Source organism: Periplaneta americana, chromosome 14 (assembly GCF_040183065.1).
Source record: "Periplaneta americana isolate PAMFEO1 chromosome 14, P.americana_PAMFEO1_priV1, whole genome shotgun sequence".
Taxonomy (NCBI): Eukaryota; Metazoa; Arthropoda; class Insecta; order Blattodea; family Blattidae; genus Periplaneta; species Periplaneta americana.
In genome coordinates, this window is record NC_091130.1 from 112476404 (window position 1) to 112491972 (window position 15569).

The window sequence follows — 15569 nt, forward strand, 5'->3', positions numbered from 1 at the left end:
GAAAGGGTCTCCTGCATGGGATGCTTAGATTGTATACCTGAAAACACTAATAGCTCTCCATTGATGAGTCTGATTGCAAATCAAGATTTAGGAGCTCTGCGATATCCGGAACCTACCTTTGTTTCAGTGTTATCAGTCATTCATCGTTTTGTTGAACGGGCAGTACCATTCATACCAAACAAGAATATATTAGAAAATTTGTGTTCGGAAATTGAGCCGTTGCTCTGTAGATGCCCTCTCTTGCAATGCCCAATTTGTGACGAAGACGGCCAAAAACGACTTGCTAATATCATTACTGTCAAATTTGTTAGGCCGCTTCTAGATAACATTGCAGCAGCTTTAACTGAAAAGCTTATTCCTTCGAAGAATGTGGCTTATAATCCACTGAGTCGCAAAATCTTGAAACTATGATTCATGAATCTGCAATATCAAGTGGAATGTACCAGTGCAGTGAGTGAAATTATAAAACTTAGTACAAGTTATGGTAAATATTTACCCTAAGTGATTATTTAGAAACATCGCAGTTTAGGCTAGGGGTGCTACTCAGCGAATGAACTACAAAATTACACCTCTGTCATCATGTTACTTAAACTGAAAAGGTTACTATGTGTTATCTTCCCTGCTTTTAAACTTACGCTTTTACCATAATTAACAGAACTAAACATAATAACACTTATTATTTTCTTATTTATTATTTATAAGTGTTATTATTACTCTTTAATCATTTATTTTAATTCATATTGAGTATTCCATCTGTGGACACCAGAGCTTGGCAGACAGCGCCTCGTGGTGGAATTGACAAATTATCCAATTTCAAGAAAACATTACTATTGTCAAGGCCGTATACAAAAAAGCGAAGGGACATCAAGTCGGCCGTGGCCGTACACATGTATTGACATAATTGTCCGCAATTGGCGCCACCCAACGCACACATATCAGTACAATGGTGTGGTATATAGCAGTGTGTATCTATACATGTCGGTGTTTGAGCTTCACGCACAGATTTACATAGTCGCAAACGTAGTAATGGTTGAAAATGGTTAATTGTTGTGTACCTTTTTGTAAATCCAAACAGGAAAAATCTATTTCGGAAGGAATAATATTTCATGACATTCCCTCGGCAGAAGAACTTCGAGAAAGGTGGCTAGCTGTCATAAGAAGACAATGTGATGCCAAAGGAAGTAAGTGGATTCCATCCGATTAAGCACGTGTTTGTAGCCTTCATTTTCAAGAAAAAAACTATAGGGAAAATTGTAAAAGAAAGATTTTAAAGCCTGGTGTTATAGCAACCTTTTTTCTTGATTATCCGAGCTATCGTCAGAACAGCAAGAACTCCACGGAAAATACGAGAAAGGACACATCGAGAAGAACGACAAACAATCAACAGTGGAATGAAAGGCACGTAGAGAGTGGCATCGGAATTCAAGTTGATTTTCCGACAAGAAATAATGCTCACCAAAGGCTAATAAATAGTAGGCTTTGATCCAGAATATAGAGACTGCAAAAACAATTGGCAAACGTGAAATCTGAGCCTGGAAGTGCACAGAGAAAGCTCGACGAGTGTCCAGAAATAAAAAATAATTAATATAATAAAAGAGGCTGCACACGATAAGAATCAGAAAGCTCACTTACGGCAATGTGTAATTAGTCCTAAATATCTCAAGGAAATTTATCGATTACAGAGAGATCTGACTGCGAAGCCACTTCGCTATTAAAAAAAAACATGTTGAACCCAGCAACTTGGAATTGGCAAGTCCTCTCCGCTGTTCAGATATTCTCTCCTGCTGTAACGGCCACAATAGAATTCATAAAGAAGGATCAGTCCCAGTTAAACTGTAAGATTGATTCTTCAGAGGCAGATTCAACAATCCAATTTATGAAGTCAATGCACAGATCTTTTACGTTTCATGATATCAGCGACAGAACTCAGCATCTTAGACAAAATAATGAAGACTGCATGCATTTTTATTCCGTAGCTGATGAAAGGCTACAATGGCAAAACGAAGTTTTCAGTGAATATATTTTGAGTCGAATCGTGCGAAAATGAAGGGCTTAACCAATGAGACCGCAGAAGCGCTTTTGTTTGCAGTGAAATCTACAGTAGAGTGTGTGACTTTCCTGCTGCAAAATGGATTCTTTTACATCCTTACTAGGAGATTTTCCGGAGATCCCGTGGAGGCTGTATTTAGCGCAGTCAGAATGGGAGGTGGATCTAATGACATTACAGATGCACGTACAGCAGCATGTGCCATAAAAAGAATGCTAAAATCTGGCATCATGATTTCTTCTAAAAGTACCAACGTTCCTAGCAGGAATCAAAATTACTGTGACGAAAACTTGCCAAGCACGATCTTCAGTGCTGAATTTGCCGATGAAAATATACTTCCGGATTACGTAACTATCCTTCTCGATAGAATTCGAGAGCCTGAATTACGGTTTTCATAAAACAGCCACTCAAGCACTGGTGTGTGGATATTTGGTTCGTGTTGTGGATGAAAGACTAAGTTGTGACATATGTGTTAGCAACATTTCAATGTCAAATTCATCAACACCACTCATGGAACTAAGCCATAATCAAGATAGAGGAGGCCTGCGCTATCCTAAACAGTCCTTTTTAGGGGTAATAAAACATGCGCAAGAATTTGTTGAAACTGTTGTGCCATACTGTAAGAAATCGAGCCACATATTGAAAACTATGCATAAATACTTGATTTCACGCCTTTCATAGTGTGATTTACTGAAGTGTAGTGTCGCAGGTCATCAAAAGATAGTTAGCGAAATACTCATAGTGAAATTTGTTAGGCCATTGTTAGCAAATATTGGAAAAAAAATAAACAGAAAATGTGTTCCGATATGTGTGCTATAGTAAACCGCTGTCTAGAAAGGTCCTGAAACTGTGAACTATGCCAACAGGATGTGTGTTAGTTCAAATTTAGAAGATAAAGTGAAATGTAATTTTCTTGCATGTTCGTAAAAATAATATTCAAAACAAAAAAGTTGAAATTTTTATGTGTTACCGGATAATTCATACAACTCTTGTACTGTACGTGATTGCGTGAAGGGTGTAGGGCTGTGAGTTCTGCAGTCACAACTGGCCTACGTCTATGTATATGAGGAACTGGATACTTATCAGGGATAGTTGTAGCATTTAAACGACGGTAAATATTGTAGCTAGAATACAATATACTGAGTAAATGAAACTCAAGAACAGTTTTTATTTCTCGTGAGAAAAGATACAAAACAATTCACAACAAAACCGTTGCCAAGGAGAGCTGAATTTCCATAGCCCACTCCGTTGTATCATGAACATTGACGTAGGCCAGTTGTGACTGCAGAACTCAGAGCCCTACAAGGGTATGTTAGCTGCTGCCATCTATGATACGCAAAATCGGCAGCATAGAGCAGGCAGTTAACAACGAGACGCTAGGCGAAGGGATCCAGACGGCGGTGGCCAGCATGAACTCTAATGCCCATTAACGATCTCTCCCTTAAAATGAAAGGCTTGGCAAAGACTACATTTTTCGTTCAATGGACTAACATCGTAATATATAATACTGTCTTCATGTATCATTTTTTTTTCTCTCGCTGTTATTTATTCTCGCTTTAACATCTCTGGTAATATCGCGAGTTAACCTTCTTTGTGAAATCCGAAGGCCTATGTACTATTCATTCCAACATTGTTTCTATATAGTCGTTTATGAGTTCTTGATGCAGTTACATTTCTAAAAATTTCTACCACGTTTTCTTGGTCGACCAATTACACTCATAATAATGAACTTATAAAGAAGAACTAAATTCACACGTAACAACACTATTACTATTTAGTAACACCAGATACAAACACGCGTATATTGAAACACGAAAAAAATACGTAACATTTGAAATATGAACAAACCATCAGTGACGCCAACTTCTGGAAAACATTGGGTGGACTCAAACTTGAGGTATAAGTTATAATAAATAAATCTCTTAAGTCATATTGATGATGATGATAATAATAATAATAATAATAATAATAATAATAATAATATTAATATGACAAATTATTTGGTGGGCTTGGGCCCCACGGACCGATATAAGTTGGCGCAATTACGAGGGATATAAAAGTAACTTTACAGAAAGAGAACATAATTTCATGGAAAGATTTATTCGAACAGATACAGCTATTATTGAGCTATTTTTTTTTAACATATTCCCCACCGGAATTGGTGTCAAAATCTTAGCATTATCCATATTCCCCTGTTATTCAAATTACCCCTCTTTACATTATTACTCATATATCTTAATGCTGTCTTTCATCTGATATCTTAGTCTTCCCCGAATTTTTCTCTCTATTCATTCTCCCAATTCCTTCCAGTGACTCTGCTAATTTCTTTTTCCTTTCCTGATCACTTTTAGCATTATTTTTTCTTCGTCCACTCTTTCTAGCACAGCTTCGTTTCTAATTCTGTTTGTCCATTCCAACGCTCCATTCTTCTCCATATACACATTTAAAATGATTCTAGTCGTTTTTCTTCACTTCGTCGCACTGTCCACGTTTATACCATACCACACTCCACACAACACACTTCAATGGTTTCTTATTTAGTTCTTTTTCCACAGGTCCGCTGAAGATGCTCCTTTTGACACAATATAACATTCTATTATGAATATACAGGGTGATTCACGATGATTTACCGTCTTTTACGGAGTTTCTTTCTGAAGACGTTTTGAGCAAGAAATGTGATATAAACATAGTTCCTATTCTCAATATTTTCAGAGTTACACTAATTTAAAGTTGTTTGTAAAAAACGTTTTTTCTTTAGTTCGAAGGTAAAAGAATAATATAAATAGAGAATGAACCATTGAGAAGTACCATTTCTTTAATCGGCAAATATTATGAAGCTAAAAATGTGCCGTGAACTCCTTGGTTGCTTCGTACAGACATCTTTTTCTATTTTTAACTAGAAAATATACATTATTCTTACGCACTTATCACAACAATTATTACAAATCACACCACTTCCACAGACTTAATTATTTGCAGTTCAATTTTGCATCCTAATTTACAGTCTTGGAGAGTTTACAACACATTTAAAAAAATTTCGCCGTCTACTTGAGTACACTTGGCCGCACGCTTGTGAACGGCACTCGTCGCGCTACGTAACTGGATTCGGCTATCTTTGATTTCCGTAGCGCTCGCGCTGGCTGCTGACTGCACGATGACCAAGATCACGCGTTCACAGCAATGCGTTCCAATAACGAAACGTAACTCTGTAAATATTGAGAATAGGATCCACATTTATATGACATGTTTTGCTCAGAATGTCTTCAGAAATAAGCTCCGTAAAGGACGGTAAATCCTCGTGAATCAACCTGTATTTGGACCCTCAAAGCAATCATTCTAGAAATAGGTTTACATGTCTATCAGTCTCTAAAAATGTAAAGAGACAGATTTTATGGGGTGATTTGTTAACCACTGCGACAATAATTCATTTAATGTCGAAGTTCCTTACAGAGGATGACGAATTTGTTCCGGTGACAATACTTTCTCTAGTTGTTTAGGTGAGGGGTTTGGACTTTTTCCATTGCTGCTTGTCACAATAAAAAATTAAGACACAATTAAGGGTGGTTCTCCCTTCGTCTTCAGGTGGAAGGAAGGAAGGAGAGAAAGGAAAAAAAAATCTACTGTTGGGATCGTTACGTACAGCTATTCTGTATGACTGATCGTTGATTCCTGGCTTCGGTGGAGATTCTAATTAAGAAAAACCCGAAGTCATTAGCAGTATGTTGGCACTAATACAAGGAAGCCGCACATATGAGTTTTTCGGACAATGCCATTAGTCAACCTAGTCTGATTCTTCCGGATATTTCGTTACCCACAGTTGAACAAGACATCAGAAATATTAAATACAAGGGGAAGAATGCTGTCACCAACACCACGTAGACCATCTGGGGTCATCTCCACCATTAGACAACGCAACCTAGTGTTGCAGCTTAGTAGTTAGTAGTAATGTCTGCTACCGCTAGGTGGCAGTAGTAGTTTTTTTATCATGTCCTTTGTTACTAGTTTTTTCCCTTTTTTATCTTTCTTTTATTTTCTATCGCGGTATCTTAACACTTGTTAATTTTTTAGTTCCCCACCCCCTCCTTTTGTGTGTCTTTCATCAATTTTTTAGCCACTTCACGTCCATCTTCTTTATTCCGTTTGGTTTAGTGCCAACATACTGCTAATGACTTCGGGTTTTTCTTAATTAGATTCTCCATCGAAGCCAGGAATCAACGACTCATCCTGCCTAAGGTTTTTCCGTGGTTTTCCTAAGGCGCTAAGACAAATGTCGGGATGAGCCCTAAAAGAAATGGGCCACGGACCTGCACTCATATCCCCATGAATCTCCTTAATTAACAATTACATCTCTCCCCCCTCTTCGCAATTGAGCCATCATATAGCCAAATGGCTGGTCTCGAAATTGAGACAAATCAACAAGGCTCATGACCTCCTACATAATAGCCAAATTGGCTAGTCTCTTATATGAGACAACTCATCCTGCCTAAGGTATTCCGTGGTTTTCCTCAGGCGTAAGACAAATGTCGGGATGAGCCCTATAAGAAATGGGCCACGGACCTATATTCCCTTCCCCATATATATTCCACCTTTATTATAAATTATGTATGCCCTAGTTCAGATAATATTAAGTCTATTAAACATATGAGGTCACTTAATAAGTCGCAAATTGAAAGGACAGGGATATCTCAAATTGCAGCTTAGATTTCACGGCGCTTCTTCCGACGGCCTTCACCTGCTTTGTCATCGAACAACAGATGACGGCGTCTTGCCATCCTGACGGCAAACACCAGCCAACTCCTCCTCGCCCCGTTCCGTGATCAATTGATCAATCTCAGCCCCCCTCGCGTATGTGGTACCTAAGAGGTTACGTCCAATTTCGGCTTCCCCTTCAAAATTTTCTAGAGCTCCTTCAGGGGAGCAGCGTAACCCGGAGTGAGACTAGTGGCCAACAGGCTTGGAGCTCACATATTTAGTTTTGTACAGCCCCCAACCCCTTGCAAGGACGCATTTTGCGTACCTTTTAAATTTTCCTCCCAATTCTCCTTCGATTTTTCGATTTTTCGAGGAATCAACGATCAGTCATACAGAATAGCTGTACGTAACGATCGCAACAGTAGGTTTTTTCCCTTTTGTCTCCTTCCTTCCTTCCACCTGAAGACGAAGGGAGAACCACCCTTCGAAACGTTGTATCTTAATTTTTGATTGTGACAACCAGCAATGGAAAAAGTCCAAACCCCTCACCTAAACATTGATGATCCACCATTGCTTTCCAACTCCTCATTTAGATCAACACTTTCTCTACTTCCAATAAAATTAGAATAGCAGGTGTAATCTTGTGACTACATAACACTCTGTGTCAGGTGATGCCAGACTACGACGCTGTGGTACAGCAGCACGGGTTAGTCACCTCTGTGGCGGGTCTGCGGTTCGAGGTGATGCCGCACCACTTCCTGTCTGGTCACATGCAAGTCCGGTGTGTGGCCACCATCTCCACGGGCGTGCAGCACTCCGAGTACCACGACCGCACCTTCCCTCTTGAGGACAACAGGGAGGCGCTCTTACTAGGTATGTAGCTCTACTTTACTTATTATGGTACACTAACCTGTGCTCCTCGAATGTTGAGAGTTATTTTGTGCGAGATCGTGCGTATTTGCTTGGTTTCCGCACAAAACCAACCCGCGGTAAGTCTAAAATTCCACATTCAGTATTCCCAACCGAACACACATAACAATTTCCCTCTTCTTACCGCTTAAGTGGCATATTGATTTTACTGCTTTAGGCTTTTAACATATTATTTTTAGAGACGTTCAACATAGTAATAATTATAAATTGGAAACTTACCACTGCAATTTCACCTTAATTGCACTGTTAATTATTGTTTTTAAATATCTGCAAAAATTAAGTAAACTCTACTCCACTAAAGTTACTGTATTTCGTGATGCATGTAACATTAAGGAAGCCGTTTGTTTTAAGTTCGCATTTATAGACTGGGGGAAAAAAGACAGACGTATATCAGGCCTGCTGGAGTATAGTAACACAGAAAACATTTTAAAGCAACAATGTTGAAGATAGATATTTTTGTTTTCCAAAATTGCCGTCATTGAACAGAAACCAAGATGGAGATTTCATTGCAACTAATTAGAAATTCCTCTTTCAAGTATGTAATAAACGATCTTCGCACAAAATAATGTACGATACACGAGCGGTATGTTTTCTTTCAATTCTCGGAAATTAAAAAAGCTCAACTACGTCTCGCTTTTTCAAACTTTTCCTCGAACATGAAAACTTCAACATACCGCTCTTGTAACGCATATTACTATTACCAATAGATTGACTTTTCTTGTCTAGATTTTACTCTCTATTTTCCTACTTGCCAATCAGGTTTTTCTCAATGTGTTTCAAAATTCTACTTAATGATCCATCAGTAGAAAAATGAAGTATGGATAATATTATTCTTATTAAATATCTGTGCAAAAGAACCCTAATTTACCAAGCGGTATGCTAAGATTTTAGTTTGGTTACACGGTATACTACGTATATATATATACTACTTATTATATATACACAGATAATGGTGAAAGATAGCTCTAGAGTCTTTTAAATATAAAGTTCAACAAATCTATAAATTGTCTGCAGCAACACGGTTTCTTGATCACTTCACATAGTGGAGTCCTGTACTCGGTGTTACAGTTCAGGAGAGGTGTCTTTAGTTCAAATCTCTTTACCTCAATAATGGGGCAGTCAAACAGAAGGTGTTTCACACTGTGAAGGTCTTCGCGGCAGGAACAAGTAGAGTCGATGTCTACTGGAATGTTGAATCTGTCGAAGTCAGTTCCAGATTTCCCACGTCCAGAAATAAATTGTGTTGTTACGAAAGTAAGTTTGAAGTGATGGCTTTTGAGTCGGTCGTGGATTTTTGGGAAGAAGGTGTCTCTTGTTAGTGATCCGGTTGTGCTTGTCGTCCATCTAGTATTCAAGTTTTTGACGAGTCTGTTGTCTTATTTGTTTCTTGATATAATTATGCTATAGGTTGTAGGGTGTAGGTCGGAGTTTCTCTGCTGGAGGCTGCTGCTTTCGCTAACTCATCAGCTCTTTCATTTCCTCTTACACCAATGTGTCCACAGACCCAAGTGAGACATATTTGGTGTGCGTACTTTTGAAGTAATTCCCTAAAAAGCTGTAACGTTCTCAATGTAACAAATATTTCTTGTTTGCACAGTTAACTGTACTTATATAAATTTACAGGGTTGTTTACGATCTCTGATAACGAATTTGAATGACATCATGTGCGTCAGGAGTCTCACGACAACTGAACTGTGGCGCGAGGTGACAGACCAGTAGTGAGTGATCTCATAGTCAGAGTGCACTGCGACTTACAGCAGAAATTCCCAAGAAAATCAAGCCTTTTTGGAAGGGGTACATTACGACCCTTTCCAATGCCAAGTACAGTTAAGTGAAAATAAAAGAATCTTGCAATAAACGAGGTTTCGTTAATTCCAAGAAAGCGTCTTCTGTGTACTTAATAAGCTTGGTAAAGCTCGAATGGAATTAATTTGTAACATCTCGTGGGGTGCGGCGACTTGTGATGGTGGGTGGATTTGTTTGCTTTTTCCACTCTGGAATTAATCCCATCGGGCGTTGCCAGTCTTATTAGATACACACGAGATGCCACTCTTGGAAATAACGAAACCACGTTTTTTGCAGGCTCCTATGATTTTCACGTAGGGGAGAGTTGGGTAGTATCGGACATCGAGTAATATCGGACAGTGAGTTTCTTTCCTCTACCACCTGATGGTAGTACCTTAATGATACGGTTGCGTTTCTGTGATGTCGCATACAGAAACGTAACCATGTCATTCAGGTACTACCATCTGATGGTAGATGAAAGAAACGCATTGCTCGATATTACCCGATGTCCGATACTACCCAACTCTCCCCTAACTGTACTTGGCATCGGAAAGAGTTGTTATGTACCCCTCCCAAAAAGGCTCGATTTTCTTGGGTATTGCTACTGTGATACACCGTGCACTCTGATTATGAAATCACTCACTACTGGTCTGCCATCTCTCGCCGCAATTCAGCTGTCGATGTCGATGTGATTCTTGACGCACATGAGACATCATTGTAGTTCGTTATCAGAGATTGGAAACAACCCTTTATAGCGCTTTCACAATATTTTTTCTCACCTTAATACTATTACGAATTCACTCCAAAGTTAGTACCCATTTACAGTGGTGTAAACTATAACCGTTCATAAATTCTCTTTTTGAAATTGGTACAGATTTATTTATGAAGCATTAATAACAAAAGACAGACTGGCCAACAGAATGAATGCATGCATAAATGGAGGACGAATGAAAGAATGAATGGATGAATGAAACTTTTGTTATGCAATATTTTTCATAAAAATCAATAATAAGCGAGATATTTCGATTTATTTAATTCTGGCCCCCTTATAACTCCCCTTTCAAATAAAGTATTTTGAATGACATACAGCCTAAAATCTAATTTAGAACGAACTTAATTTATATTCCAATTTTCATATAAATCGGTTCAGCCATTATCGCATGAAAAGATAATAAACATCTAGACAGACAGACAGACATACAAACAAAAATTAAAAAAAAAAAAAAAAACGCGATTCTCGGTCTCAGGATGGATAATTATACATGTTAATACGAATTAATTTTTGAAAAGTGAAAATTATCAGAAAAATTTTGGTTACAGATTTATTATTAGTATAGATTTTGTATTGTTTGTAATAATTTTGTTGAGTGGAAGAAAAGGCCAGAAGACCTTAACTCTACCATATAAATAAATAGTTACATGGACAAATAAACAAACAAGTAAATAAATAAAATTAGATAAAATAAAATATAAGCTACCTCCCGTCCCAAGTCCAGCACTCGAAACTTAAACCATGCCAAGCGAAGGCTGGATTCTTCTCTTTTTATGTTGCTATTTATTGTTTCGTGTTGTGCACCATGTTTATAATATTGTATGATGCAATATTATGCAATTTATTCCTATAAATTCATGTTCTTTTTCAACTTTGACAGTCAGACTTATAAAATAATATATTAATAATATTTTAATCAGTTATTTAACGGTCGGTATCACTTAGTTATTTAACATCGATGAAATTGGTGATAGTCAGATGATATTTGGTGAGATAAGGTCGAGGATATGCCATGGTATTACCTCATATTTGGTATACAGTTGAAGGAAACTTCAATAAACTCAACAACGTATTCAGCCCAGTGGGAATCAAATTCACTTCCGAGCGCAGCTTCGGATCAGCAAGGAAACGCGGTACCGTCTGAGCTACGCCAGTGGGTGTCTATTAATAATGCAAATTAAAATTTAAGATAGTGACTGCACAATGAACGTATCTCCATTTATTCACTTACTAACTGTTCATTTTACTTTCAGCATTATACGCTTAGTGAGAATTTATACGTTACATCGTTAGGCTTATAATTGCTATAGCAACCATCACCTTAATCACCAATGTTAGTATTGGACTTTGTGAGAAAAACGCAAGGACGGAGTCAAGCTAGTACATCAACGAATCCTTCTGACGTTATTCTGCCACTATCAATGATACAAGAGACTTATCTCTAATTTTCCGCAATGGCAAAACTTTTCTAACCTCTGGAGTATTTATTGATAATTGCTTTTATCCGAACCGATGCAATCCGATTACAACAGCGAATTATCTGAACCTGCAAGCGGTCATTTCAGTTTCCTCCCAGGAACCTGATTGATCTGCCCATCATTTCCTTGTTCTCCCTCGCTCTAACCAGATAATAATGTACAGTTAGTTCCCATAAAGAACGAAACTACATCTTTATAACTTTCCGTTTAGTGTTAAATCCTGGTATCAAGCACTTCTACTTTTACTATAGTAGTGACAAGATTTCATACTTAAAGCGTTGCTTCAATCCGAATATAAAGCGCACTTGATAATTGAAGAATTCGGAGCCATAGTGGGCCAAGAGCCATTTATTAAAAATTGAGAAAACAAGGGTTAAAGTTAAGTGAATACCATAGTTTAATGAAAATTGACATACCATTTAGTTTTAATGTGTAAACTTTATATTACTTGCTATATGTTCGATTAAATTATAGTATTCGCTTAACTTTAGCCCTTGTTTTCTCTGTTTTTAATATATGGCGCTTGCCCCACTATGACTCTGAACCCTTCAATTCAGTGCTTATTATTTGTTCGTCTTTTATATACTTCTATTAAATGCAAACAATCAAATAATTTTTTTTTCGTGAGGTTTCTGTCATATTAACCATGCCGTGAACTGGAAAATCTTCCAAGACGAATGACATGTTAAATGAGAGAGATTATATTTTATCCTATACTAGTTGCAGGTATTATAATGATTCAGTGGAATTTATTGTTCACGTAGAATAAGATACTTTCTTATAAATACGGCACTTTAAGAAAGGTGAAATTACCACTTTCAAAACACTAACATAATGCACCTAAATGGTTAGGCTATATTTCCTTATACAGAGTGGAAGTGAAATAGCCTTCAGATTTCCAGAGCGAATAGCTCTTTTTATATGTAACAGAAAACTATAGGCCTAATATCATATTGGTGAAAAGTTCATATTTTTTTTTTTTTTTTTTTTTTTTTTTTTTTTTTTTTTTTTTTTTAGAAAAACAAAAGTGTTTTCCCAAATGTTTAACAATCTATCATTCCGTAACTATTGCAAGTATGATCGTAATTTTTGTCCATATCGATAAGAAATCTAATGAAGAATAATTTATCCCTCTGGTGTATTTGAATGGTGTGCACGGTTTTCGTGTAAATTTAACTTTAAAAACCCCTAAATTCAAACCAGGTTAGCAGCTTACGTACGGAGACTCACCGAGTTCGTTGACCTCTTACATCTGTTTGCGAGTAGTGTGTTTCACGACGATGTTGCCGGACTGCTGAAATTTCAAACTTAATTTTCTAATTAACCGTGCATTTAATCACAAAACGTAATATAGATTTTCTATTAATTTACATGTACCATATCGTCTCTTTCAACCTGCAAGGTTATTTCACTTCCAACTTTATATTAATAAGACAGTAGTCTTCATTGTAGTCTACAAAATTGTGATGCTCATCACTATGAAGGGAAGTTCGGACACGGGACATATGAAGTTAACTACGTCGCGTGTTATCAAAATCGTGTTTTTCACGTCAACTCAGAGTGGTACAAGGACTTGTACAGAGCACTGCTATGTTTTAATCAAAACATTGCTCGGAATAGTAAGGTGACTAAATCAAATAGGGTATATCGCACATTTAAGAAAGTGACTTACTTCATTCTCTTCTTTGTAGAAAATGGTAATATATTTTAAATAAAAATGAATTGTGTACCGGTACTTTAAGTGTCACTAATTTTATTACAAAGTACAACTGTGTACATTCTTAAATTTCTAAATATAAACCTGTTTTGATTGTCACTCTAACAATGTTTGTACTAAGAAAATATTCTTTCGACATCACACGATATTATTGGTGCTAATTTGAAATAGTTTATATTTATTTTATTATTGTTACGTAGTACCTCGTGGCTCGAAGTACCTGTTTAATTCATATTGCTCTTGATAGAGATTCGAATATGCAGGATATTTTCAAGAATACTGTTCAGTTTTAGTTTAACCCTTTTATTGTTACCAATATTTAAAGTTCTTCCATAACAACAGGTAAGTACTGTGTATGCATGGTTGTTAGAGTCGGCTATAGACACATAGTATATACACATAATACAGGCTGAAGGGACGTTAAGGTTAGAGCTTTAGTATAGGGGATATGGAGGCAGATTGGCTAGGCTACAGAGGCACGTTGGCACATCAGCTTTATTCCGGTAGTTACGCGACGGATTGCAGCACCACGCAGACAATATGATCCCTGCTTTATAAAGCACACTCCACGGAAGCGTCAGACCTTTGTGGCAAGCGGGAGAAGAAGGAAGTCATAAATTTGTTTTTGCAGTAAGATAAGTAAATTTTCACCATCTCGTGATAATTTTTTTGCAGGATACATGTGTAATATTAGGTGAACTTTAAATACATCGTTGGAAAGTACATTTAATTGCCTCTGTTTCGTGTTAATTTCATTTCCATCAATCATTGTTCTAATTCGTAATTTTAAACCCAAATTAAATATCTAGACCAAAGGCAAGTTGGCACAGTTCTTAGGGGGCAGATTGGCACGGTGTGTAACCTACCTCGCTGTATTACTTTAAATTATTACATAAATTATACAATACATAATTTACTTATTCTTACAAATTGCTATTATATAATTTCAATTTAATTGACTGTAAATATTTAAAAAATATATGTTCATTGCAGTAAATGAGAAAATGACAACTTATAAAAAAACTGACAGAGCAACTACTTCTCCTGATATGATGCTATGAGCTGTCAGTGCTGTAAAGTTCGAAAACAGAACTGCGGCCAAGGATTTTAATATTCCATTCCAGACACGCACTCACTATTGTAGGTAAACTACTCATGAGGACATAAGGGGAAAATGGTCTACTACGATACGTACTGACTGTTCAGTTAAGAAAGCATTAGAGGAGAGAAAATCGAAAAAGAATAATTAATTTGTTCAACAAAAATACAAGAGACTGTAGAAGTGAGAAAAGGAATCTTAAGACCAGTCGAAAGACAAAGAATAATTAAAAAAAAAAACGTGAAAATGGGTCGAAATTCAGTATGGACATGAAGTGACAGATTATTCTATTCTGGAAGAATGACTTGAGATAATAGCTAACTCTGTCACAAATTTCATTGATATAAGTACATCCATTCTGTAGTAATTCATTTTTTTTCATACAAAAATGTAATTTTTCATAACAGAAAAATTGTTATATAATCCACAGTTACAAAGATAGAGAGATTGGATTTGCAGTAAAAAAACTTCATTTTTCATGGAAATTGGTCTCTATATAACTATCGGGGGTTTTGACATAAGTATGAGGACAAAAGTGAAACATCTCTTTTGAAAGGGTGTCAACATTTTCATACAATCTGCAATTAAAAAAAATGTATTCGACATTCCCCACAAACTAATTATTTTATATTATTATTATTATTATTATTATTATTATTATTATTATTATTATTATTATTATTATTATCATTTACTTACAAATGGCTTTTAAGGAACCCGAAGGTTCATTACAGCCCTTACATAATCCCGCCATCGGTCACTATCCTGTGCAAGATTATTCTAGTCTCTATCATCATATTCCACCTTCCTCAAATCCATTTTTATATTATCTTCCCACCTACGTCTCGGCCTCCCCAAAGGTCTTTTGCCCTCCGGGCTCCTAACTAACACTCTATATGTATTTCTGGATTCACCCATACGTGCTATATGCCCTGCTCATCTCAAACGTCTGGATTTAATGTTCGTAATTATGTTAGGTGAAGAATGCAATGCGTGCAGTTCTGCGTTGTGTAACTTTCTCCATTCTCATGTAACTTCATCCCTCTTAG

The 15569-nt window shown here is 36.8% G+C and overlaps 1 protein-coding gene across 1 annotated transcript in view; it reads left to right on the top strand.

Moving 5' to 3' along the window:
• LOC138713678 (uncharacterized) overlaps positions 1–15569 on the top strand; it is a 344968-nt gene that overhangs the window by 263719 nt on the left and 65680 nt on the right. The window contains exon 6 of the mRNA XM_069845950.1: positions 7408–7612. Within this exon, the coding sequence (XP_069702051.1) occupies positions 7408–7612 (205 nt within the window). The remainder of the gene's footprint in view (positions 1–7407; positions 7613–15569) is intronic.